General features: G+C 38.0%; 2 protein-coding genes across 9 annotated transcripts in view; one reads left to right on the top strand and one right to left on the bottom strand.

The window, feature by feature from the left end:
* The window catches only part of adcy7 (adenylate cyclase 7), a 65,597-nt gene extending 48,380 nt beyond the window's left edge, over positions 1–17,217 (top strand). For all 3 annotated transcript variants that reach the window (XM_078795534.1, XM_078795532.1, XM_078795533.1), the window contains 14 exons: positions 2,312–2,389; positions 2,466–2,535; positions 2,604–2,701; positions 2,815–2,899; positions 5,349–5,486; positions 5,584–5,691; positions 7,083–7,279; positions 9,000–9,111; positions 9,216–9,374; positions 10,815–10,961; positions 11,065–11,172; positions 12,933–13,047; positions 14,401–14,525; positions 16,494–17,217. In XM_078795534.1, the coding sequence (XP_078651660.1) occupies positions 2,312–2,389; positions 2,466–2,535; positions 2,604–2,701; positions 2,815–2,899; positions 5,349–5,486; positions 5,584–5,691; positions 7,083–7,279; positions 9,000–9,111; positions 9,216–9,374; positions 10,815–10,961; positions 11,065–11,172; positions 12,933–13,047; positions 14,401–14,525; positions 16,494–16,640 (1,687 nt within the window). In that variant the 3' untranslated portion in view covers positions 16,641–17,217. The remainder of the gene's footprint in view (positions 1–2,311; positions 2,390–2,465; positions 2,536–2,603; positions 2,702–2,814; positions 2,900–5,348; positions 5,487–5,583; positions 5,692–7,082; positions 7,280–8,999; positions 9,112–9,215; positions 9,375–10,814; positions 10,962–11,064; positions 11,173–12,932; positions 13,048–14,400; positions 14,526–16,493) is intronic.
* Positions 17,145–26,833, bottom strand: brd7 (bromodomain containing 7). 6 transcript variants are annotated; one of them, XM_078795536.1, is made up of 17 exons: positions 26,716–26,833; positions 25,683–25,876; positions 25,519–25,612; positions 25,377–25,434; positions 25,135–25,279; positions 23,994–24,104; positions 22,783–22,952; positions 21,474–21,582; positions 21,203–21,278; positions 19,134–19,241; positions 18,912–19,047; positions 18,720–18,834; positions 18,612–18,647; positions 18,161–18,227; positions 17,936–18,070; positions 17,629–17,754; positions 17,145–17,555 (listed from the first exon to the last, which is right to left on the bottom strand). In XM_078795536.1, exons 1-17 carry the CDS (start codon positions 26,762–26,764, stop codon positions 17,494–17,496), a joined length of 1,791 nt encoding a protein of 596 aa, XP_078651662.1. In that variant the 5' UTR covers positions 26,765–26,833; the 3' UTR covers positions 17,145–17,493. The 6 variants fall into 6 exon arrangements, with proteins under 6 accessions (XP_078651662.1, XP_078651663.1, XP_057945222.2 ...); XM_078795537.1 differs by having other exon boundaries at positions 18,720–18,831; XM_058089239.2 differs by having other exon boundaries at positions 17,146–17,555; positions 25,377–25,437.
* Between the last annotated feature and the right edge of the window lie 246 nt (positions 26,834–27,079).

Here is a 27,079-nt window from a genome sequence, read left to right as displayed (position 1 = left end):
CTCGTTTTTTTTTAAAAACAAATTTATTCTTTAAAAAATGAAAAAAAGATCATGTTTTGAAGTATTTTTAGAGCCACCTGTTGGTTTGCACACATGAACTCTTAAACCCCGAATATAAGACACCGTTTTCAACATCCATTTTTGGGAAAGACATCTTTTTATGACAAATTTATTCTTTAAAAAAAAAAATTTAAATCACATTTGAAGTTATTTCGAGCCAACTGTTGGTTTCTATGTATAAATCTGTTGAACCCGAATATAAGACATCTTTTTTTTAAGACTTTTTTTTTTAAAAACAAATTTATTCTTTAAAAAATGAAAAAAAGATCATCTTTTGAAGTATTTTTAGAGCCACCTGTTGGTTTGCATACATGAACTCTTTAACCCCGAATATAAGACACCTTTTTCAACATCCATTTTTGGGAAAGACATCTTTTTATGACAAATTTATTCTTTAAATTTTTTAAAAAAATCACATTTGAAGTCATTTTGAGCCAACTGTTGGTTTCTATGTATAAATCTGTTGAACCCGAATATAAGACATATTTTTTTAAGATTAATTTTTTTAAAACAAATTTATTCTTTAAAAAATGAAAAAAAAATCATGTTTTGAAGTATTTTTAGAGCCGACTGTTGGTTTGCATACATGAATCCCTAAACCCCGAATATAAGACACATCTTTTTTAATATCCATTTTTGGGAAAGACATCTTTTTATGACAAATTTATTCTTTAAAAAAAATTTTAAATCACATTTGAAGTCATTTCGAGCCAACTGTTGGTTTCTATGTATAAATCTGTTGAACCCGAATATAAGACATCTTTTTTTAAGATTCATTTTTTAAAAACAAATTTATTCTTTAAAAAATAAAAAAAAAATCATGTTTTGAAGTATTTTTATAGTCACCTGTTGGTTTGCATACATGAACCCTTAAATCCCGAATATAAGACACCTTTTTCAACATCCATTTTTGGGAAAGACATCTTTTTATGACAAATTTATTCTTAAAAAAAAATTTAAATCATATTTGAAGTCATTTTGAGCCAACTGTTGGTTTCTATGTATAAATCTGTTGAACCCGAATATAAGACATCTTTTTTTTAAGACTCGTTTTTTTTTTTAAAACAAATTTATTCTTTAAAAAATGAAAAAAAGATCATGTTTTGAAGTATTTTTAGAGCCACCTGTTGGTTTGCATACATGAACTCTTAAACCCCGAATATAAGACACCTTTTTCAACATCCATTTTTGGGAAATACATCTTTTTATGACAAATTTATTCTTTAAAATTTTTTTAAAAATCACATTTGAAGTCATTTTGAGCCAACTGTTGGTTTCTATGTATAAATCTGTTGAACCCAAATATAAGACATCTTCTTTGAAGACTTATTTTTTGGAAGAAATATTTACTAAGTCAATACTAATATTTACTAAATGAAAGACAATTTGATATCAAAACCACGTTTTCACTGTATTTAATAAAAAATCACATTTGAAGTAATTTCGAGCCAACTGTTGGTTTCAAATATAAGACAAACATTTTCAATGCCTGTTTTTTTAAAAAACTGTATGAGACAAAATCAAAGACAATTTGAGATTTAAAAAAAAACACTTTTGAAGGTGTGTGCACCGCAGCTCACCCACTGTCGGCAGCACTCGTGCAGCCCGCGACCATGACTGCGTCTTGATGGTGACTCCATACTATTATCCAAGGTGCACACTGACTACTCCACAGTACATCCGTGTGTACTTTTTTTTATAGTACTGTCCCTAAAAATGCTTGTATATGGAAATACATCCTTACTTCCTGGTTGAGCACTACTACTACTACTACTACTACTACTACTACTACTGCTACTAAGTGGTCTAACTGTACTACTAACTAACCCTAGCAGGTGTACTGCAGTTCTTGCTCAATGTGCTCCCGTTTTACGAGGCTAGCATGTGTTGTCTTTATTATCATCCTGTTAACACGGAACGGGTGGGGGGCACGGGGGCACGGGGGCACGGGGGTGGGGGGGTATGTATCTGCTGCGTGCATCTGTGCGAGGGCTTCCTTCCTGCTAGATCTGATAGAGTCGGGGCTTTCCGAAACAGAAGAGAAGCTCATCTAACATCCGTTTAACTCCTTCTTATGTACTTTCTCTCCCAGGCATCTTTTCTTATTTTACTCCTCACTAATAATAATAATAATAATAATAATAATAATAATATGCGTAAAAAATCCATTAATCTTGCAAATTCTGAAGCATATCCTCATGATTGGCGTGTGTTGGAAGTCATCCATGTGTCGTGTGCATTTCCGGCGTAGGAACAAATCCCAGAAGAGTCGCTTTGATGAGGAGCTGCACAACGAGATGACGACGACCATAGATGAGCTCAGCAGCAAGTAAGTCCACTTTTGGAGGAGGTAAATATGCACGATAAAGTCCGTTTCCGGGGTCTAATATTTTTAAACTTTATAGGCAATGGTATAAATCGGAAGAAAGCGGGAGTTTAGCTATATGGTTTCCGAAGAAAGATCTGGAAAAACAGGTGACTTCCTCATTGAAGGCATTCCCAATTGTGCCGATTCCAATATTTTTGTGTTGCTGTTCTCAAAGTACCGAGCGCTGGATTTGCCCATGTTCAAGCACTACGTCGGCTGTGCCACCTTCATCTTCCTCTGCATCTTTCTCATCCAGATGTTTGTCACGAAGGAGTGAGTATGCGTGTTTTTTTTTTGGAGCATTCATTCATATATATATATATATATACGTAGCCGCTACAGTGTTCGATGCCGACACACCTGGTCCTTTCATGAAACCCCCTCAGCCGACAGATATTAGGAATAACGTTTGGAGCGTTGGCGTGTGTCCTGCTGTTGACCTTGGCCATCTGCTTTGCTGGTCACTTACAGGTCAGTGTTGAAAGCTTCCATTAACATTTGCAGAGCTGGTTTGCTAACCCTTTCTTAGCCAAACTCTATCATGGGTCTTACTGGCCCCCAATATAGAACAACCCCTCCTTGTCAAGGCCTGTTTTTGGAAGGAATATTTTTTTAAGACAAAATCAATGACGATATGATAAAAAAATAAATTTGTAATTATATTTATTTAAGTATTATTTAATTATTATTATAATAAATGTATTAATTTTTTAATTTTTTAATTTTTTAATTTTTTAATTTTTTTAATTTTTTAATTTTTTAATTTTTTAGAGCCACTTGTTTGTTTGCATATATGAACCCTTAAATCCCGAATATAAGACACCTTTTTCAACATCGATTTCTGGGAAAGACATCTTTTTAAAACACATTTATTCATAAAAAAAGAAAAAAAACACATTTGAAGTCATTTCAAGCCAACTGTTGGTTTCTGTGTATAAATCTGTTGATCCTGAATATAAGACATATTTTTTTAAGACTCTTTTCTTAAATAAATTAATATTTACTAAGACCAAATCAAAGACAATTTGATATCAAAACCATGTTTTCACATGTTTTCATCTGTTGCTCTGTACGTACACATTTTAGACTCCGAATATAAGACACATCTTTTTCAATAACCCATTTTGGGAAAAACATATTTTTTAAAACAAATTTACTTTTTAAAAAATTGAAAAAAATTGAAATTGAAGTATTTTAGAGCCACCTGTTGGTTTGAATGCATGAACCCCTAAACCTCAAATATAAGACACATCTTTTTCAACATCGATTTCTGGGAAAGACATCTTTTTAAGACACATTTTTCATTAAAAAAAATCACATTTTAAGTCATTTCAAGCCAACTGTTGGTTTCTATGTATAAATATGTTGATCCCGAATATAAGACATCTTTTTTTAAGACTCGTTTTTTTTGGAAGAAATATTTACTAAGACAAAATCAAAGACAATTTGATATCAAAACCATGTTTTCACTGTATTTGGAGCCATCTGTTGCTCTGCGTGTACACATTTCAGACTCCGAATATAAGACACATCTTTTTGAAAGACAGTTTCTGAAGAAATACTTAATAATACTCACTCAAAGATGTTTAGATTTAAAAATTACTTTGTCAAATCGGTTTCCAACTCCCCTGGTGCCAACTTTTGGTTTTCATACAGAAATTTCTTGACCTCGAATATAAGACAAACATTTTCAAAGTCTGTTTTTTAAAAATTGTATGAGACAAAATCAAAGACAATTTGATGTCAAAACCATGTTTTCACTTTATTTGAAGCCATCTGTTGTTTTGCATGTATACATTTCAGACCCCGAATATAAGACGCATCTTTTTGAAAGACAGTTTCTGAAGAAATACTTAATAATACTCACTCAAAGATGTTTAGATTTAAAAATTACTTTGTCAAATCGGTTTCCAACTCCCCTGGTGCCAACTGTTGGTTTTCATACAGAAATTTCTTGACCTCGAATATAAGACAAACATTTTCAAAGTCTGTTTTTTAAAAATTGTATGAGACAAAATCAAAGACAATTTGATGTCAAAACCATGTTTTCACTTTATTTGAAGCCATCTGTTGTTTTGCATGTATACATTTCAGACCCCGAATATAAGACGCATCTTTTTGAAAGACAGTTTCTGAAGAAATACTTAATAATACTCACTCAAAGATGTTTAGATTTAAAAATTACTTTGTCAAATCGGCTTCCAACTCCCCTGGTGCCAACTGTTGGTTTTCATACAGAAATTTCTTGACCTCGAATATAAGACAAACATTTTCAAAGTCTGTTTTTTAAAAATTGTATGAGACAAAATCAAAGACAATTTGAGATGTAAAAAAACTGTTTTGAAGGTGTGTAGGCCCACTCATTGATTTGCATGTACAAACATCTCTAACCCGAATATAAGACAACACAACTTTTTGCGGGACCTGTTTAGTGAAAAAAATATTTTGTGAAACAAAATTTAAAACAAATTGAAAAAAAAACACGTTTACTAGTCGTGTCGGGTCCTCTGTTGATTTGCATGTATAACCCTTCAGAATCCGCATATAAGCCGACGTCTTTATTAGTCGTCAGAGTTTTTGGAAAAAATGACAACATATAAAATTGCATTTTCACGCCATTGTAAATATGTTTGCACGTATACATTTCTCCACCCATAATATACGACAACCTGTCTTTTTCAGACTTTTTGCCCAGAGAGCGTCTTATATGCGGTTAGTAGGATGATACCTCAGTGGAAGTCCTATGCTAGAATTAGCCAGTGTTAGAATAGAAAGACATTCTGGAAGCCATGCCCTGTATCTTTCTATAGCTAACCTAGTGACTCGGTCGGTCCTTACAGATTCCTGGTGTGCAGATGAATGTGACGCATGTTGGTATGCGCCATCTTGTTTTTTTTAAAATGTATTTATGTGTGTGTAGCGTCTTTTTCCAGAGAAGCTGTCCAATTGCCAGTGGCTGGCTGCCGTGTCGGAGTCGGTGGTGAAGAAGCCATGTGTGCGCCTCCCGCTGGCCACCGTCGCCACTGCGGTCATTATAATCTTGGCAATCTTCAACCTGGTAAAGAAGCCGCCCTTTCATCTCCTTAAAGCGACATCGCACATTTACAACTTTTTTTCCTCTCGGATTTTTTCCCCACAATGCCGCCACGCTTCAGTGCTTCGTTCAGACACGTTTGCCGGAATGTTCCAGCGATGTTCTGGACCTTGGGCACGCAAATGGTTCCCATGGAGTGGGCCTACAGGAAGGACTCTTCTATCTGCCTGTGAGGACGTTTTCGTACTATTTTTGGTACCTTTTTAAAATAAAAAATAGAATTAATGTGAAAAATATTTATTTTTATTTATATTTAATTTCATTATTTTTATATTTATTTTTCTTACCTTTTTAAAATAAAAAATAGAATTGGAAAATATTTATTTTTATTTATATTTATTTTTCTTATTTTTATTTTTTATATTTATATTTTTTACCTTTTTAAAATAAAAAAATAGCAGAATTAATATTTTTAATTTATATTTATTATTTTTATTTTTTATATTTATTTTTCTTACCTTTTTAAAATAAAAAATAGCAGAATTAATGGGAAAAATATTTATTGTTCTTATTTTTATTTTTTATATTTATTTTTTTACCTTTTCAAAATAAAAAATAGCAGAATTAATGGGAAAAATATTTATTGTTCTTATTTTTATTTTTTATATTTATTTTTTTTACCTTTTCAAAATAAAAAATAGCAGAATTAATGGGAAAATATTTTTTATTTATATTTATTAATTTTATTTTTTATATTTTTCTTACCTTTTTAAAATAAAAAATAGCAGAATTAATGGGAACAATATTTATTTTTCTTATTTTTATTTTTTAGATTTATTTTTCTTACCTTTTTAAAATAAAAAACAGCAGAATTAATGGGAAAATATTTATTTATATTTATTATTTTTATATTTACTTTTCTTACCTTTTTAAAATAAAAAATAGCAGAATTAATGGGAACAATATTTATTTTTCTTATTTTTATTTTTTATATTTATTTTTCTTACCTTTTTAAAATAAAAAAACAGCAGAATTAATGGGAAAAATATTTATATTATTTTTATATTTATTTTTCTTACCTTTTTAAAATAAAAAATAGCAGAATTAATGTGACAAATATTTATTTCTATTTATTTTTATTATTTATATTTATTTTTCTTACCTTTTAAAAACAAAAAACTTGCAGAATTAATGTGAAAAATATTATTTTTTATTTTTTTTTATATATTTTTTATATTATATTTTTAAAATATTTATTTTACATATATATATATATATATATATATATATATATATATATATATATATATGTAAAATAATATACCATTTTAAAGTGCATACACCCCCGAGGTCCATACGAGACTGCAGTTAATTGAATAGAAGTACTAATTGGAGTATTTACACTAATAGGCATGCATACAATATTTGTTTGTGTTTATTATTTAATTTGTTCACAATTGAATATATATATATATATATTTTCATGTTTTTCATTAATGTTCTATGCAAATGTAATATAATTGGACATCAAACTCATTTCCTATTCAATGGCATACATTTTTAATAGTTACTAATGTCAGGTCCATAGTAATACGCAGCCTCTCTCTGTCTCCCACGTAGTACTCTGTGTACTGCTGCATCTTATCCCTGGTGGCTTGCGGGGTTTTCCTGCGGGTCAGCTTGGAGCTCAAAGCGCTCTTCCTCACCCTGGCCTCCACGGTGTACTACGTCATCATCCTCAGCACCAACAGGGCCCTCTTTGTGGCCTACGCCGGCGTCCTCTACGCTCAGATTCCTGGGGTCGGGAACTGCAGCAGGTGGGGACTCAATGTGTATTTATACATTATATATATATATATATATATATACATAGAATATATACTGTAGGCACGTCTGATACTGCAATAGGAGGCGACTGACGTGGTGGAAAAAGTCACACATGAGGAGGATTAAAGTGATTTGTTGAATGGGAGCGACCTTATTGGATGTTGATCTTCCAGAGTCATCACATACTGGGAATATTACAATGTACTGTAGTATGTACTGTGTGTATAATATAATAATGTTCAACATATATAGGTAATAGGTGTCCATATTCTGGGGTGTGTGCCCTTTAATTGACCGCATATGGTAATGGTTTTATTTCATTTGAACATGCATCGGATTCCAATAGAGTGCATCCCATAATCAGTTCCCAGTTCCACATGTCCAAAAGGAGTAGGAAGAAGCAAAGCTTATTAAATCCTACCCCTCCATCTGGTACTTTTACAATCACTAACTGTTACATTTGTTCACTTCCTGCTTTCCTAATATGGTTTTAATTTAATTTAATTTAATTTAATTGTAATTTTTTCACATTAATTCTGCTATTTTTATTTTAAAAAGGTAAGAAAAATAAATATAAAAAATAATAAAAATACATATTTTTTACATTAATTCTGCTATTTTTTATTTTAAAAAGGTAAGAAAAATAAATATAAAAAATAAAAATAAATACAAATAAAAATAAATATTTTTCACATTAATTCTGCTATTTTTATTTTAAAAAGGTAAGAAAAATAAATATAAAAAATAAAATAAAATTCAATTTAATTTATTTTAATTTAATTTAAGTCATGTACCGAAGTAGGAGGTGATATGAGCATCCAATGACATAATCGGTACCATAGTAACTGCCAAGATAGTGATTTTGACAGTTACTATGGTACGATTATGTCATTGGATGACATCATCATATTATCATATTAAATCGGGGTTGTCCAAAGCACTGCCTGCAGCAGATTTTTTTTATATTAATTTTTAAATTTTTTTAATTTGTTTTAATTGTACTTTTTTTTAAAATAAAAATATAGTTCAACTACAAAACAACCAACCAATAACAGCAGTCATTTTATAAGAATATGAAGAAAAACAAGTTTTAATTTAACGATAAAAAGCCATAATTTTACAAGCTTAACATTGCAATATAATAAGGAAAATAATGTCATTTTAGTAGCATGAAATTGAAATATTTAAGAATGTTGTAATATTATGAGAAATCAACTAAATAAGAAATTAAAAATGTCATTTAAAATCAAAGTCATAAAGAGAAAGTCAACATATTATAAGAATTAAATATGAATGTCGGGCTGCACGGTGGTCTAGTGGTTAGCGCGCACACCTCACAGCTAGGAGACCCGAGTTCAATTCCACCCTCGACCGGTGGAGTTTGCATGTTCTCCCCGTGCATGCGTGGGTTTTCTCCGGGTACTCCGGTTTCCTCCCACATTCCAAAAACATGCTAGGTTAATTAGCCACTCCAAATTGTCCATCGGTATGAATGTGAGTGTGAATGGTTGTTTGTCTATATGTGCCCTGTGATTGGCTGGCCACCAGTCCAGGGTGTACCCCGCCTCTCTTGCCCGAAAACAGCTGGGATAGGCTCCAGCACCCAGGTTACACATATCGGTATCGGCTGAGATCGATATCGGAAATTGAGAATTAGAGAAATTTCAAGTCAAATATGGCCGCATCCCAACATGCAGTATTTCCTCACAGCATAGAAGATGAGTCCATCCTGAGACTGGTCGGCCTGGTGAAGCACCCTCAGGTGATGAGCTGCATCTACATCACCTTGTTCCTGGTCACCATGCTCATCATCTCACAGCAGGTTCTGCCTTCTGCTTGCGTTATTATTATTATTATTATTATTATTATTATTTGTTCTTCTACTATTATTATTATTTCAAACCCATCCTTGTCGTGTGCCTACAGAACGAGTCGTGCTTCCGCCAGGACTTCCTGCTCAAGTACAAGAACCACACGGAGCAGGACGAGATCGAGACCCGGGAGAACCTCAACCGGCTTCTGCTGGAGAACGTGCTGCCGGCTCACGTGGCCTCGCTTTTTGTCGGCGAGAACAAAAAGAACGAGGTGAGACCTGGCTGAAGATCATTCCTGAAGACAAGAACATTCCCATCGAAAATGACTCACATGAAAACTTTCACCTCATTTTTAGCTAAAAAAATGACCAACATTTCCCAAAAGATTCCACTGCTAAAACGCGCATTTAGAGTTTAGCTGTTTTGCACATCATCGAAATTCCTGCTGAGCCCGAAGTTCCACATTTTCCAAAGACAATTTTCCTTAAGAATTCTTCCTACTTGTACATTTCTTAACCTACACATGTATTCCAGTGTATTGGCCACTGTATTCCATTCCATTCCATCATCAAAACATTCAGGTTAACAATTCTTCATATCACAAAAATTCTTAGTTTTCCCAGAATTCCACATTTTCTTTTTTCAGTTTGATCTTAGGAATTCTTACTACATCCATATTTCTCAACCGATTCAAAACATTTCAACGTCAACGCATTCAGCTAAATAATTCAAAACTTTCAGGCTTTTTGCCGACATTTAAAAAATTCCACATTTTCCAGCCCAATTCCAATTTTAAATGAAATGCATTTTCCGACATTTCTCCACCGACTCAGTGTTCCAGGATTAAAAGGATTTTTTTTTTACCCATCCAAGCTTATATCCACTTCCCAGAAATTCCCGGTTCTCACAGAACTCCTGATTTGTCCAGTCCAAAATTCTCATCAATCAATGTCATTTACCCACACTTGCAGCATAAAAAAATTCAGCAAATTCAACATATTCAAGCTTCCAACTTGGGAAAAATTCCTGCTTTTCACAGAATTCCTCATCTTTCCAGCCTGAAAAATCCTATTGTGAAATGAATGGCATATTCCCATGTTTTTTTAACCCATTAAAACCATTCCAGCATCAAAACATTCAGGGTAACAATATATCCATATTCTAAAAATTCCCAGCTCTCACAGAATTCCTCATTTTTCCAGCCCAAAATTCTCATTGTAAAATGAATTTCATTTTACCACACTTTTCCATGCTTTCAAAGTGTTCCAGTATTGAAACATTCAGGTTAACAATTTTCCCACATTCCAAAAATTCCTTCATTTTTCCAAACCCAACCCAAAATCCACATTGTTCTTCCAATTCAAACCATTCTACAGCCAGGACATTTAGCTCATTCAAAACCTTCAGGTGATCTATTTTTAACATTCCAAAAATTCTAATGTTTTCCCAAACATTCTTATTGAAAAATATGGGATTTTTCCTCAAAGGATTCCAACGCTCATCCAGGTTTTAGGCTATTTTGCACAGTCCCAAAATTCCCAAAGACATTTCTCAGTCGATTCAAACCATTCCAACATGAACAAACATAATTCCAAACATTCAGCCTGTTTTCCAACACTGGGGGAAAAAATCCTGGTTTTCACAGAATTCCACATTTTCCAGCCTAAAAATTCCCATTTGAAATGAACGTCAGATTGATGTTTTCGGACAGGACCTCTACTACAAGTCATACGACTGCGTGTGCGTGATGTTCGCCTCAGTGCCGGATTTCAAAGAGTTCTACACCGAGTGCGATATCAACAAGGAAGGTCTGGAATGCCTGCGACTCCTCAACGAAATCATCGCCGACTTTGACGAGGTGAGCGGAGAGGAACATTCCCACCCAAGCACCGGAAAGGTCCTCCAAAAGGCACAAATGAAATGGAAGCAGCTTGCTAACCTTCCTGGTGTCTTCAACGCAGCTGCTGTCCAAGCCCAAGTTCAGCGGCGTGGAGAAGATCAAGACAATTGGCAGCACGTACATGGCGGCGGCCGGGCTCAGCGGGACGCCCGGGCAGGAGAACAATCAGGTGGGGTGGACGCTGGGGTCACTCTGAGGGCGGACCGGCGCTGGCTCCGGAAAATGGGAGTTTTCAACTGTTTCAAGTGGCAGACGTTCCAGTTTATTGATGCTGGAATTTAGACAGTTGAAATGAACTTCTAGTAGGTTCTACTAAGAACACCACCTTTTGTGTGTCTGGACCTTTTATGCTAATGCTAATGCTAACCGTCTACCACTGTGTTCTCCCAAGAAGTGCAAATACATACACGGCATGCTGTAAGGAGCGCTTTTGGTACTTGGTGCTACCCTGCTGGATGCTAGCATGCTAAGATGCTAATGTGCTAACTGTTAGCATGTTAGCATTTTTGCCATTTTACACATCTAAATGCATGGCATGATGTAAAAACACTCGACAACTTCCTTGGCACATTCAATACTGTTATCTTGCTCGGTGTTAGCATGCTAACTTAGTATTTTAGCTATTTTACACATGTCTAAAGGCAAATACACACATGACATGATGTAAAAACTACAAGGTCCTTGGCACTTTCAAAACTAAGTGCCATCTTGTTAAATTTTAACATGCTAAGTGTTAGCATGTTAGCATTTTAGCCATTTTACACATGTCTAAAGGCAAATACATATATGGCATGATGTAAAACCACTACAACTTCCTTGGGACATTCAATACTCAGTGTTATCTTGCTAGGTGTTAGCATGCTAACTGTTAGCATTTTAGCCATTTTACTCATGTCTAAAGGCAAATATATACATGACGTAAAAGCACTCCAACTTCTTTGGCACGTTCAGTACTAAATGTTATATTGCTAGGTGTTAGCATGCTAACTGTTAGCATTTTAGCCTTTTTATTCATGTCTAAAGGCAAATACATACATGACATGACGTAAAAACATTCCAACTTCTTTGGCACGTTCAATACTAAGTGTTATATTGCTTGGTGGTAGCATGCTAACTGTTAGCATGTTAGCCATTTTCCTCATGTCTAAATGCAAATAGATACATGACATGATGGAATAACACTCTACAACTTCCTCTGCACTTTCAATACTAAGTGCTATCTTGTTAGTTGTTAGCATGCTAACTGTTAGCATTTTAGCCATTTTACTCATGTCTAAAGGCAAATATATACATGACGTAAAAGCACTCCAACTTCTTTGGCACGTTCAGTACTAAATGTTATATTGCTAGGTGTTAGCATGCTAACTGTTAGCATTTTAGCCATTTTACTCATGTCTAAAGGCAAATACATACATGACATGACGTAAAAACACTCCAACTTCTTTGGCACGTTCAATACTAAGTGTTATATTGCTCGGTGGTAGCATGCTAACTGTTAGCATGTTAGCCATTTTACTTATGTCTAAATGCAAATAGATACAGGACATGATGGAATAACACTCTACAACTTCCTCTGCACTTTCAATACTAAGTGCTATCTTGTTAGGTGTTAGCATGCTAACTGTTAGCATATTAGCATTTTACGCATGTCTAAATGCAAATACATACAGTATACATGGCATGGTGTAAAGACACTCTGAAACTCCTTTGGGACTTTCAGCACTAGGTGTCATCTTGCTAGGAGCTGTTAGCATTTTTTTATTTTAACGATGTCAAAATGGTATAATACATGAAAGCAAGGACACTGAAGAATTGCCTTTGGACTTTTGCCGCTTAGCATGCCAACTGTTAGCTAACTGCATGATAGCAGTGCTGCCTTTCAGCTACTTTGTTCATGTTAAAATGCCGAATGTTGCGTGCCTCTTCCAGGACAGGGAGCGCCAGCAGGCCCAGATCGGGATCATGGTGGAGTTCGCCATCGCTCTGATGGGCAAGTTGGACGGCATCAACCGACATTCCTTCAACAGCTTCAGGCTGCGTGTGGGTGAGTGGGCCGAGCCAGCCGTAGCGGCGTGGGGCCAAGCCAACGCGCGCAGCGCAGCGTGGTTGGAAGCTGATGTCATCCCACTTTTGGGAAGACTCACCTCCCCCCCCCCACCAACACCCCCACCCCCGCTAAATTTCATAACCTGTTTGCGGATTTATGGTCGTGTGTCAAGTGGAGCGGCTTTCTTGTCTTTTTCAAGCGAATGGAAAAGCTTTTCAACACGGCAGCTGCATAACGTAACGTGTTTTACAAAGCGTTAGTCGCTCCTTTGTCGCGTTTACGTTTCATCGTCTTATTACCTTCAACCCACAGCCACAAACTAAGTCCAACAATAGCATTTTCTCATCTATCGGTATGTACTGGAACTGTGTACAGTAAATAAAATGCCCAAGTGTTCAAAGCTAGCTACATTTCCTCATGCAGGCTGCACGGTGGTTGAGTGGTTAGCACGCAGGCTTCACAGCTAGGAAACCCGAGTTCAATCCCACCCTCGGCTGTCTCTGTGTGGAGTTTGCATGTTCTCCCCGTGCATGCGCGGGTTTTCTGCGGGTACTCCGGTTTCCTCCCACATTCCAAAAACATGCTAGGTTAATTAGCGACTCCAAATTGTCAATAGGTATGAATGTGAGTGTGAATGGTTGTTTGTCTATATGTGCCCTGTGATTGGCTGGCGACCCCAAGACAGCTGGGATAGGCTGCAGCACCCCCCGCCACCCTCGTGAGGATAAGCGGTAGAAAATGAATGAATTTTAATAATAATAACAAAAAAGGGCTGTACGGTGGTTGAGTGGTTAGCGCGTAGACCTCACAGCTAGGAGACCCAAGTTCAATTCCACCCTCGGACATCTCTGTGTGGAGTTTGCATGTTCCAAAAAAAAAAAAAAAAACATGCTAGGTTAATTAGCGACTCCAAATTGTCCATAGGTATGAATGTGAGTGTGAATGGTTGTTTGTCTATATGTGCTCTGTGATTGGCTGGCCACCAGTCCAGGGTGTACCCGGCCTCTCGCCCCAAGACAGCTGGGATAGGCTCCAGCACCCCCGGGTTAGTGTTTAGTCATAAAAATGTGTAAAAAAAAGTTTTTGTAAACAATTCTTTTTTTTTTTGCAGAAATATTTTTTTAGGTGAAATTATTTGTATCAATATTTCCGATTTTTGTCTTCTCACTCTATTGTATTTTTAAAATATTTTATTTAAAAAAATATTACATTAAATATTTTCAATATTTTTTTATAAGCGGTAGAAAGTGAATAAACGAATGAACTTTCTCATGCACTCCAAATTATTATTAAAGTAAAAAAAAATTTTTGATTAAAATGTAACATCCCAAAATGTGCGTTCCTGTGCAGGAATTAATCACGGCCCCGTGATCGCCGGCGTGATCGGCGCCAGGAAGCCTCAGTACGACATCTGGGGCAACACCGTCAACGTGGCCAGCAGGATGGAGAGCACAGGGGAGCTGGGAAAGATCCAAGTACGCTTACTTTTTATTATTACCTCTTCATGTTGGAGCAGGGGTGCTTTGGAAGCGTTGCCGTAGCAACCTAACATTTGTCTTCTTTACTGTACGTCTTCCTCCTGAGTTGATTCGCTGCAAGGTTGCTGCTTCTTTTCCTTTTGGCTAACATATGTATGACTCACGCTGAATGAGCGCCCTCCCCAATCAGACGCCGGTTCACGGATCATTTCATACCGCGCCACAGAGAAACAATATGGAAAAAACCTGCTGTTTCCTTGTGGAAAACAAAGAAAATATATATAATACCTTTTTACTCCAATACGATTTAGTACAATTAATGCCTTAACACGAATAAAACTAATATTTTGAACAGTTAATGCCTTAACACAAGCAAGGAGGCAACATTTTTAATGCCTTACCACTAAAAATGCAATAAGCAGACAATACAGCAAAAAAAAAGTAAAATTTTATATGTAGTTGATGCCTTACCAGCAATAACCTCTTAAAAGATATATTCTGGAGGTATATTTCCACTGTTTCCACCATGATATAGTTTGGAGTTAGTATTTCATCAATTGTGGTATGGCATCAAAAAGCTTTTGGCTGTATTTAGTAATTATTTGTATTAAGGTATCTGCTTTTAAAAACATTTTTTCAGAGCTATTATTTGTGGTAGGGCTTCAATGGTAAAAACGTTATTTTTATATAAGATATATTTTGGAGGTATATTTCCACTGTAAAAATGATATAGTTTGGAGTTAGTATTTCATCATTTTAAAAACACATTTTTCAGAGCTATTATTTGTGGTAGGGCTTCAATTGTTAAAAACTTCATTTTTTGTCTCTTTTAGTTGGTATTTTGGTATATTTTTTGTGTTGAGATATTTGCCATTAGAATGTGTAGTTTTTGGCGGCTGTATTATGTGTGGTAGGGCATCCACTCTTTGGGAGATATTATTTGTGTTAAGGTTTTCAGTTAAAAACGTCATTTTAATATAAGATATATTCTGGAGGTATATTTCCACTGTTAAAATGATATAGTTTGGAGTTAGTATTTCATCATTTGTGGTATGGCATCAAAAAGCTTTTGGCTGTATTTAGTAATATTTGTGTTAAGGCATCTGCTTTTAAAAACAAATGTTTTAGAGCTATTATTTGTGGTAGGGCTTCAATGGTTAAAAACGTCATTTTTATATAAGACATATTTTGGAGGTATATTTGAACTGTTAAAATGATATAGTTTGGAGTTAGTATTTCATCATTTGTGGTATGGCATCAAAAAGCTTGTGTTGAGATATTTGCCATTAAAAATGTATAGTTTTTGGTGGCTGTATTATGTGTGGTGGTGCATCCGCTGTTTGGGAGATATTATTTGTGTAAAGGTTTTTACAGTTAAAAACGGCATTTTTATACAAGATAAATTCTGGAGTTAAATTTCCACTGTTAAAATGATATAGTTTGGAGTTAGTATTTCATCATTTGTGGTATGGCATCAAAAAGCTTTTGCCTGTATTTAGTAATAATTTGTGTTAAGGCATCTGCTTTGAAAAACATTTTTTAGAGCTATTTGTGGTAGGGCTTCAATTGTTAAAAACGTCATTTTTGTCTCTTTTAGTTGGTATTTTGGTATATTTTTTTGTGTTGAGATATTTGACATTAAAAATGTATAGTTTTTGGTGGCTGTATTATGTGTGGTGGGGCATCCACTGTTTGGGAGATATTATTTGTGTTAAGGTTTTCAGTTAAAAATGTCATTTTTATATAATATAATATATAATATATATTTTTTTAAATACATTCAGTAGTTTGGAAGTATTGTTTGATTATTGTATCATTTTTTAAAGGTTATTTTATTAACACGAATAATATATTTTAACAAGATATAATGAATTATATGTAAAATAGCTAAGTAGAGATGTGGGGAGCTCTACCGCTGTACAAAATGTTATTTTGTTATGACATTGAATTGTGTGTGTGTGTCAGGTGACGGAAGAAACGTCAGACGTGCTGCACAAGCTGGGCTACTCGTGCGAATGTCGCGGCTTCATCAACGTGAAGGGAAAAGGCGAGCTGAAGACCTTCTTTGTGTGCACGGACATGAGCAAGCAGCAAGGCATGGGCCTGAGCTGAGCCACCGACGAGTCAAAGGAACTTTCCCCAAGGACAAGGACACACTGTTTACTTCTCCGAACATGGCTGCAGTACAGCTGCAAACCTGCAGGGGCGCTGCTGTCAGCCATTAGTGGGGGTGTCTAGAGGAACTTTTGTACTTTGGATTACACTTAGATGAGCATGAGAGGAACGTGTATGTTGTTTTTGTAGATGTTTCTTCGGCAAGTTGGACACTCTGCTTTGTTACTGTGTAATAAGCAAAAGCAACACGTTTTGGACTTCAGTTCGATTCCCATCTAACACGGCGGTTTCATGTGTGCGGCGAGCCTACTTGTAGTCTATGTTGGGTTTGTGTGTCCAGGTTCTCAGCGCAGGAAAGCTGAATCCTGGATCTTCATGCCTCTTCATTGGCCTTACTTGACCACCAATTGTGCTGCTTTCGTCTTAACACCTGACGCATATTCGGGCCTTTTTGTGTGTGAACTGTTGAGTCGCGGAACGGAATAATAAATTATTCAAAATGGTGATTTAATAAAAAAAAAAGTTTTATTGAATGAAATGTCACAACTGAATAAAAATGACTTTTTGTACGTTTTGTATGTTTTAACATCTGTAAGGTCACCTATTCTGCAAATTTTTTTTTAAATGTCTCACTAGAACCGATTTTGGAACAAAAAACAAAACAGGCTTCACTACACGTCTCAAACTGATGCCAAGATCTCAGACATTTTGGTGTTCGGCGAACAGGCTAAGCCAGCACGATGCTGCTGTTAAAATGTGAGTAGCTCACACGGCTATGCTAACGTTTCATGTTAGCTAGGTGTCATGTGACTTCTCGTCGATGTGATATGTGGCACCTGCTCTCGGGTTATTAGACGGCAGCGACGGCGGGCACAGCCTCCGTGGTGTCCATCGGTTCCGTCATCTGAGGGACTGGGGGAAGAAAAAAAAGAAGCGGCGAGCTACGAGCCGATGTTGTGTTGCGGACGTTTAACGACGCGCGTACCTGTCGTGAGGTCGATGAGAGCGTCGGGAGCGACGCCCATGGCCCTCCTGATGGCCCAGACGCTGCTGATGTCGCACGGCGCCACTTGGCCCGTCAGCTCCGTCAGATTTCCCGTCACTTTCTCAGCTGGTGAAAAAGTTCCGAAAAGGGGTTGAAATTTTTTTTTTTTTAAGTCTTTCCGAAAAAACACAGATTTCTGCATGCTTTGAATGGGCAAAAAATAGCACCATCTGGTGGACAGTTTAAAAAAAAAAAAAAACTGACATCCTGTCATCCAACTGATGCGTGTTTCTGTTGCCAGACGTACCCAACTCCAGCTCTTTAGTGGTGGGCGCCAGCAAGCAGATCATGTTGGGCGGCTGCTTGGCGCTCAGGCGCTCCCTCTGCGCTTCCTGCAGGTCTCGCAGGAGCCTGGTGGTCTGGTCCAGTTTCTGTTGGATGTCTGTACGACACACACGTAAACACACAGGGAGCTTTTGAGGTGCTGATTGTACGTGATGAGGGTTCTAAATTTTTTTTTTTTTTTTTTTACCTCTAGGGAGATCCTCGTCAGCGGGAAGTGGAGATTCCGTGTTGCAGGAAGCGTCAGGTTTGGCGGCCTAAAAGAAAGGAGAAGGTAGGACGCAGTCAGTGGAGAGGAAAAATGTGGACGGGGTTGGAGGAGTCAAAGGCTTTAATGAAAGGGGATGAGGGATAACTGGAGGGAGGCCAACAACAGCAAACAGGACTTTGTGTGTGTGTGTGGAATAACAGCAAAAACCGCCGCTGTCTTCCTAGCGGCGGCCATGTTGACGCAGCTGAGAGAACACGTGTGTCCAAACATCACATGCTGTTTTTTTCTTCTTCTTCTTCCCCTTTTTCCACTTCACCGCACAACGCTGACATTTTCCGCTGGAATGTGATACGCGGTGAGCAGGTGCGCGCCTGGGAGGGGGCGGCGCGGTGGTGGTATAAGCCCCCCAGATGTTTTTATTTCCACTCACCTCGCCGTCGTCTCTGCTCGGCTGCTGCTCCACCTGCTGGACACACACCAAGGAGCAAACATTCACTTCCTGTTCCTGCCGTGACGCCGGCCGTTGTGTAGCGCTTACGATCTCCGCCGCCTTCAGCGTCTTGGAGTGCTCGCCGCTGGTCATGGCGTCCAGGAGGTTGTCGGCCATCTTGTACACGTACTCGTCCGATTTGGCCAGGAAGTCGGACAAGCTGCTGATGATCGGCAAAGCATGCGTGTCCTTTTGAGGAATGCGGCGGTGGTGACGTGTGACCGCTTGCGTCCCGCATACCTGTCTGAGCCCTGCAGACTAGACTCGTCTCCGAAGAAGCTGTAGATGAGGTCCGAGTCGTCCTTGCTGACGTTGGAGAAGCTGGAGTCGTAGGCGGGCGCGTAGGAGGTGAAGGGGCCGTAGGAGGTGTAGGACACTGGGGGACGGGGAGCGGTTTACCGTGTTAGCTCCAGGCGGGGTGGATGGGTGGGCGGGTCTTGGTCGAGGTCCCCTTTGAGTTACCTGGAGTGATCCGGTTCCTCTTGTCCTCGCGGAATCCTTGAAGGCAGTTCACGCCGCTCTGCAGGCGCGTGGACATCATGCCCAGCTTGACGGGGCAGTAGCCAGCCTCTGTCGGGCAAACTCATATTAGTACTTGTGTTGTATATTTCTTAGCTACCCTTTTGGAGTGTTAAGTTGCTGTGTGATGAGTTTAGCCTTTTTTTCCCCCCCGAAGACGACACCTAATGACCTTCTGAGGTTTCCGATGGGTTGACAAGCTCGTTAAAGAGCTACCAGGTCCTCACAGACTAGTCCGCACCCCCAATGTGCCACTTTACCATGGCTGTGTTCGAATCCGCCTACTAACTCTGAGTATGCAGTGTGTCTACACTGGCAGTTCCCGGATGCGTACTGCATTGGCCAGAAATGTTGAGTATTTATCATCAGCTTACTACTCACACTCAAATTACCCAGGATGCAACGTGACGTGACATCACCGTGAAAAAAAAACAAACAAAAACAAAAACGTTGGCTGAACACTGAGCAGCAGGATGGACCAACTTGCCTTCCAAGAGGACGTAATGTCTGTTTTGGTCAAGTAGTTAAAATAAATTACCCGCAAAAAATGCCACTTATACTCCAGTGTGACTTATGTATGTTTTTTCTACCTAATTATGCATTTTTTAGGCCTTGTGCGACTTATACTCCAAAGCGACTTATGTATGTTTTTTTCCTACCTAATTATGCATTTTTGGCCTTGTGCGACTTATACTCCAGTGCGACTTATGTATGTTTTTTCCTACCTAATTATGCATTTTTGGCCTTGTGCAACTTATACTCCATTGCGACTTATGTATGTTTTTTTCCTACCTAATTATGCATTTTTTAGTCCTTGTGCGACTTATACGCCGAAGCGACTTATGTATGTTTTTTTTCCTACCTAATTATGCATTTTTGGCCTTGTGCAACTTATACTCCATTGCGACTTATGTATATTTTTTTCCTACCTAATTATGCATTTTTGGCCTGATGGGATTTATACTCCGAAGCGACTTATGTATATTTTTTTCCTACCTAATTATGCATTTTTGGCCTGATGTGATTTATACTCCGAAGCGACTTATGTATGTTTTTTTCTACGTAATTATGCATTTTTGGCCTTGTGCGACTTATACTCCAGTGCGACTTATGTATGTTTTTTTCTACCTAATTATGCATTTTTGGCCTTGTGCGACTTATACTCCATTGCGACTTATGTATGTTTTTTTCCTACCTAATTATGCATTTTTTAGTCCTTGTGCGACTTATACGCCGAAGCGACTTATGTATGTTTTTTTTCCTACCTAATTATGCATTTTTGGCCTTGTGCAACTTATACTCCATTGCGACTTATGTATATTTTTTTCCTACCTAATTATGCATTTTTGGCCTGATGGGATTTATACTCCGAAGCGACTTATGTATATTTTTTTCCTACCTAATTATGCATTTTTGGCCTGATGTGATTTATACTCCGAAGCGACTTATGTATGTTTTTTTCTACGTAATTATGCATTTTTGGCCTTGTGCGACTTATACTCCAGTGCGACTTATGTATGTTTTTTTCTACCTAATTATGCATTTTTGGCCTTGTGCGACTTATACTCCAGTGCGACTTATGTATGTTTTTTTTCTACCTAATTATGGATTTTTTAGGCCTTGTGCGACTTATACTCCGGAGCAACTTATAGCCCAGAAAGTACGGTATATATACCGTATTTTCCGGACTATAAGTCGCACTTTTTTCATAGGTTGGCTGTTCCTGCGACTTATACTGCAAATAAGTTACCCACAAAAAATGCGACTTATACTCCAGTGCGACTTATGTATGTTTTTTTCCTACCTAATTATGCATTTTAGGCGTTGTGCAACTTATACTCCGGAGTGACTATAGTCCATAAAATACGGTAATTGGGGTGTATGTAATAATGAAGCTGTACAATAAAAACGTATTGAACGGGTTTGCTGTGCACCGTACGTCCTTATAGTGGATATTTAAGAATGTGCTCCAAGTGAAGTGGAGTTGCGCTGCTATGCCTTTGTTGGCTTACCTCCCGCTGATGGATCTGCAGGGTTGAGGAAAGCCAAAGTGGTGGAGCCGTCGGACCTCTGCCGGGAGAACTCCACCTGGGAAAAACAAGAGGCGGACTATTGTTTTGTAGGCCGGGGGATAACGCGAGTGGGAGTGGCACCATCATGTCCGACTGAACCCTACTTCCTGGAAGATGGACAAAGCATCTAAAGGTTGTTAAAGATGGGTGGTCCTCAAGTGTGTGTGTGTGTGTGTGTGTGTGTGTGTGTGTGTGTTTGATATGTGCTCACGTCGCACTGCAGCACTCGGTTGGAAAGTTTGCCCCCAGACTCCTCGATGACCTTGCGGATTTCCTCCAGCTCCCTCATGACCCCGTCGTCCTTGGAGTCCTTGTCGTGTCTATAGAGGCGGAAGGAAAGCGCGTGGTTGAAAAGAAGGCGCTACAGACGTTTCCTGTGCCGTCCTCCATTGTGCGGCTCATCTGCCGCCATCATCGGCCCTTTCAAGGACTTCAGGATGTGGAATGGCAAACGTTGTCTGTGGGCAGCAGGATTATTCTGCTCCTCTAATCCCTTCAATCTAACATTATTGAAAAACTATTATCATGAAATATTAAATAAAATTATTTTAATTAATATAAATTTTATATTAATTATAAATTTTATATTAATTATAAATTTTATATTAATTAATATAAATTTATATTAATTAATATAAATTTTATATTCATCAATATTAATTTATTTATGGGCTTATTTACTTATTATTAATTTATTTTAATTTATATATAATTTATTTAATTGATTAATATTCAATAATTGGCGACTCCAAATTGTCCATAGGTATGAATGTGAGTGTGAATGGTTGTTTGTCTATATGTGCCCTGTGATTGGCTGGCCACCAGTCCAGGGTGTACCCCGCCTCCTGCCCAAAGACAGCTGGGATAGGCTCCAGCACCCCCGTGACCCTCATGAGGAAAAGTGGTAGAAAATGAATGAATGTATTATCATGAAATATTAAATAAAATTATTTAAAATTATTTATTAATTTATTTTAATTAATATTAATTTTATATTGATTTATATTAATTAATATTAATTTTATATTACTTAATATTAATTTATTTATGGGCTTATTTATTGTATTAATTTATTTTTATTTAGTTAATTGAGTAATATTAAATAATTGGCGACTCCAAATTGTCCATAGGTATGAATGTGAGTGTGAATGGTTGTTTGTCTATATGTGCCCTGTGATTGGCTGGCCACCAGTCCAGGGTGTACCCCGCCTCTTGTCCGAAGACAGCTGAGATAGGCTCCAGCACCCCCCACGCGACCCTTGTGAGGATAAGCGGTAGAAAATGAATGAATGAATTATATAAAATATATTACATAAAATGACTTGACCTCAACTTTGAGTCGTCACAAAGACGCACGCAAAGACGTCATAAAACAAGACCGGACGCGCTCTAAGACATTCTTCCTTGACAGACAGTCTTCCTCCAAAAACAAGATCTTAGGTGGATTTCACAGTCTTTTAAACGGCAAAAGATTAAATATGAGCGGTGGGGTGGGGGTGGAGAAATGTGATGATATTGACCTCGGCGTGCCGGGCGTCTGCGAGCGCTCGCTGCCGTCCGTGCCGGAGGAGTGGACCTCTCTTTTGACCCGCAGGCAGGCAGAGCCTTGTTCCTCACACTTGGCGTCCTTGTCAGACGGATCCAGACCAGACACGAACTGGATACTTTGCTTCAAGCTCTGCAGCCTCTCCTGGAGGGACGGATGGAGAGAAAATAGGGGTAATGATAATGAATACACATTTTTATTAGAGTTCTGCTGCCCTCGTGTGGTGAATACCAGCAAACGCACAAGATGGGGAAAAATAGTGGGCTTATGATGCTCATATGTGGTGCTCTGTATTGCTCTGAAAGCTTTCTAGATCTTCCAGTTTCTGCTGTATTTCCTGTGGTCTGTTTTGATTTACCGGACCTCCTATAGGTACGCCCACTCCGCTGTGATTGGTCACACTCCCAAGCGCTCCCAAGGACTTCCAGATACGTAGATCCGTGGTTACTGAGTGCAGGAAGTCCAAATTGAATTCATTCATTTTCTACCTCTTATCCTCACGAGAGAGAGGGGGGGGGGCGCTGCAGCCAACCATTCACACTCACATTCATACCTATGGACAATTTGGAGTCTACATTCAAAAATACATTGATTACATTTTTTTAAAACTTTAATAATAATTTGGAGTGCATGAAAAACTTCATTCATTCATTGATTGATTTTCTACCGCTTATTCTCACAAGGGTCGCGGGGGGGTGCTGGAGCCAACCATTCACACTCACATTCATACCTATGGACAATTTGGAGTCTACATTCAAAAATACATTGATTAATTTTTTTTAAACTTTAATAATAATTTGGACTGCATGAGAAAGTTCATTCATTCATTCATTTTCTACCGCTTATCCTCACGAGGGGTGCTGGAGCCTATCCCAGATGTCTTCGGGCGAGAGGCGGGGTACACCCTGGACTGGTGGCCAGCCAATCACAGGGCACATATAGCCAAACAACCATTCACACTCACATTCATACCTATGGACAATTTGGAGTCGCTAATTAACCTAGCATGTTTTTGGAATGTGGGAGGAAACCCACGGGGAGAACACGCAAACTCCACACAGAGGGTGGAATTGAACTCGGGTCTCCTAGCTGTGAGGCCACGAGAATACAACATTGTAACAACATTTACAGGTGAGAAAAAGCATATTATGCTATTTGTGAATATGTTTTTGTGTACTTCCGTACCTGGCTCAGGATCTTCATGCCAGAGTGTAGCATCTTGCGCGCCGCCTTGTGGTAGATGGTCTCGGGTTTGTTGTACGTCATGGCGTTCTCGCACATCGTCCTGAAATCCGCCTGCGACAAACACACGTCCCACATGACTTACAGCACACAAGCACAGTGACCCTCAAACGCCTCAAACGAGTGTCTACCATTCAGTAATTTCATCAAAATATTCACATTGGCTTCTTTTTTTTACGCTTGTATAACAATGAAAACGCATGCAGAACATCTTTTTTTTATGGTTTACATTTGTTAACTTCTGTTTAGACTTGTGTTCGCTATTCTTTTATTGTTAGAACTTGCCTTCCAAGAGGACGTAATGTCTGTTTTGGTCAAGTAGTTCAAATAAATTACCCGCAAAAAATGCCACTTATACTCCAGTGTGACTTATGTATGTTTTTTTCTACCTAATTATGCATTTTTGGCCTTGTGCGACTTGTACTCCAGTGCGACTTATGTATGTTTTTTTCTACCTAATTATGCATTTTTGGCCTTGTGCGACTTGTACGCCAGTGCGACTTATGTATGTTTTTTTTCTACATAATTATGCATTTTTGGCCCTGTGCAACTTATACTCCAGTGCGACTTATGTATGTTTTTTTTCTACCTAATTATGCGTTTTTTAGGCCTTGTGCGACTTATAGTCCAGAAAATACGGTTTATTACTATAAGTCGCACTTTTTTCATAGGTTGGCTGTTCCTGTGACTTATACTCCAAATAAGTTACCCGCAAAAAAATGCGACTTATACTCCAGTGCGACTCATGTATGTTTTTTTCTACCTAATTATGCATTTTTTAGGCCTTGTGCGACTTATACTCCGGAGCGACTTATAGTCCATAAAATACAGTAATTGGGGTGTACGTAATAATAAAGCTGTACAATAAAAACGTATTGAACGGGTTTGATGTGCACCGTACATCCTCATAGTAGATATTTAAGAAAATATCTAAAAATAAATATTTTTTATGGTTTACATTTGTTAACTTCTGTTTACACTCGTGTGAAATACCAATATCTACAAAGCATTACACCTTTCTTAATCTTCATTCAAGTTACGGTTTTGGATGTTTTCAACACAAGTTTTGCACACTAAAACACACCTTGAGCTCATCCAAAGACACGTAGCAGTCTTTCTTGACTTTGTCTTTCATGGTGCTGAAGTCCATGGGGTACTTAATAATAGAAGAGTAGCCTGGGGCAATCAGGTCCGTCACTGGAAATGTGAAAAACGCGCTGGGGTCTTTCCTGTCGATTAAACAAAACAAAACACCGTGCTATTAGTTATGGTGCACTGTGAGCAGCGTCAACACGAGAAGTATATCAACAATGAATGCTGCTGCACCTTTGGAGCTGCCTGATGAGCTGATTGAGTGCTTCCTGCAATGGACTTTGCTCTTTCTCTGCTGATTATTAGAGCATAAAAGCAAAATAGTTGTTTTTGTGAAGTTATGACACAAAATATACTTTTTTTTTTTAAAGACTACCTTCCAGTTTATCCAGCTCTGACCGGATGGGGGTTCTGCAGCTTTCCCGATCGTCATCTCCATCTGCATCTTGACCTTTTCTCTTTTTAATCACCTGTCGTAGCAAAAGTGTCAATCAATACAGATGCTCTCGACGCCAATAATGACATTCCTCGAGTCAGTACCCTTTTCTTTCCTTTGTCGCTGTCGGGTGTTCCGCAGTTCCTCTCCTTGTCCTTCTTCTTTTTCTTCTTCTTGTCTTTGGGCTTGTCGTAATCTGTGGACTGCTCGTCGTAAAAAGTGTCCAAGCTGGAGCTCCCGGTGGTCACCTCGTTGCCGGATACTTTCAGCACCAGCTTGAGGGGTCGCTCTCCATATTCTGCAAGAAACCATCACATTAACAGCTGCATGGTTTATTTTATTAATTGAATAAAAACACACATGCTAACAACTGTAAGCATAGTAAGCTCAATAACGGTTAAAAACATCCCCATGTACTGTAACTACTTTATACACACCAACTACCGCCTTAAAATGGTAAGTATCAGCTAATCAAGTCGAACATCCGGGCACTTGATGACGTGTATGATGGCAGGAAGTATCACCATACCGATGTTGTGCTAAACAATAACAATTTTTAACGTTATTACTTGTTTCTGTGTCCGTATTTAAGTATCTTTTCATGTTAGTCAAGGAGAACTAACGACTAAGTCCATCAGAATCCCAACTAGCTAACAAATGTATCTACTTCCAACTACGGCGTGACATGTACTTACTAGCATGTAAATAATTACGACGCTATAACGAGCCGATAACTGTAGATAAGTAGCTGGTTGCCTAGCGACGACAGCGCCAGTAGTTATGCCAACTGAACTTGCTATGCACCGAACACAGCTAACCCCACACTGACCCATGCTAACGCTAACGGCTAACAACGGGGAAATGACAGCTACAACAATCACAAATAGTCACCAAAGATGAAAACTGAGACATGTATTGCTTACGTTTTAATATAAATGTGCACTATTTGCACACATAATCGAATTGCGCATAATAGAATGACGTTCATACAGGGGTGAGTTGCCATGTTGTTAGCATTGCAGCTAAGTATCAGTAGAAAGAACGGCAGTGCCATTGTTCCTCACGGTCACCGAATATTTAAATACACAAGAAATCGGTGACAAATAAATAAGCATCTGATTACAAAGATGTAAATACCTTCAAAAGTGTGTTTTTCCGACTTGTGTTTCTTGTGCTTTTTGCCCATTGTTTAGATTTTGCCCAGACAGTGCCAGCGGCCTTCTTCTTCTTCTGTTTGTCCGAATTGACATGGCAGTGAAATGGAGCGCATCAGAGGAGCGTAGAGGCCTTTATCGCCAACTTGTGGTGAGGCGGTGCAACTGCACTTTGAGTTTATTTGCTTCATTTATCACCTGTAGGGGGTGCAATGACTCTAAAAATATAGAACTAGCTATTGTCAGCAATAAAATATAATAGAAATTGAAAGGTGTGCAAAAGAGCAGTTAAAAGCTATACAGCAATAATAAAAAAACAATTAACTTAATTGCAAAACATCTGGACA

The sequence above is a fragment of the Doryrhamphus excisus genome, linkage group LG13, assembly GCF_037039965.1.
Source record: "Doryrhamphus excisus strain RoL-2023G ecotype Guam linkage group LG13, RoL_Dexc_Guam_v1.1, whole genome shotgun sequence".
In the NCBI taxonomy this organism is placed as follows: Eukaryota; Metazoa; Chordata; class Actinopteri; order Syngnathiformes; family Syngnathidae; genus Doryrhamphus; species Doryrhamphus excisus.
The sequence above is the reverse complement of the archived record's forward strand: the minus strand, read 5'-3'. Positions and strand labels throughout refer to the sequence as shown.

Excerpts from the sequence above, each read along its gene's own strand:
- brd7 (XM_058089239.2), bottom strand. The coding sequence starts at position 26,764 with ATGGGCAAAAAGCACAAGAAACACAAGTCGGAAAAACACACTTTTGAA. Across the intron at positions 19,048-19,133 it reads GAGGAACCGGATCACTCCAG|TGTCCTACACCTCCTACGGC; the intron begins GTAACTCAAAGG and ends CCCGTCCCCCAG. Across the intron at positions 17,755-17,935 it reads CACTAAAGAGCTGGAGTTGG|CTGAGAAAGTGACGGGAAAT; the intron begins GTACGTCTGGCA and ends CTTTTTCACCAG.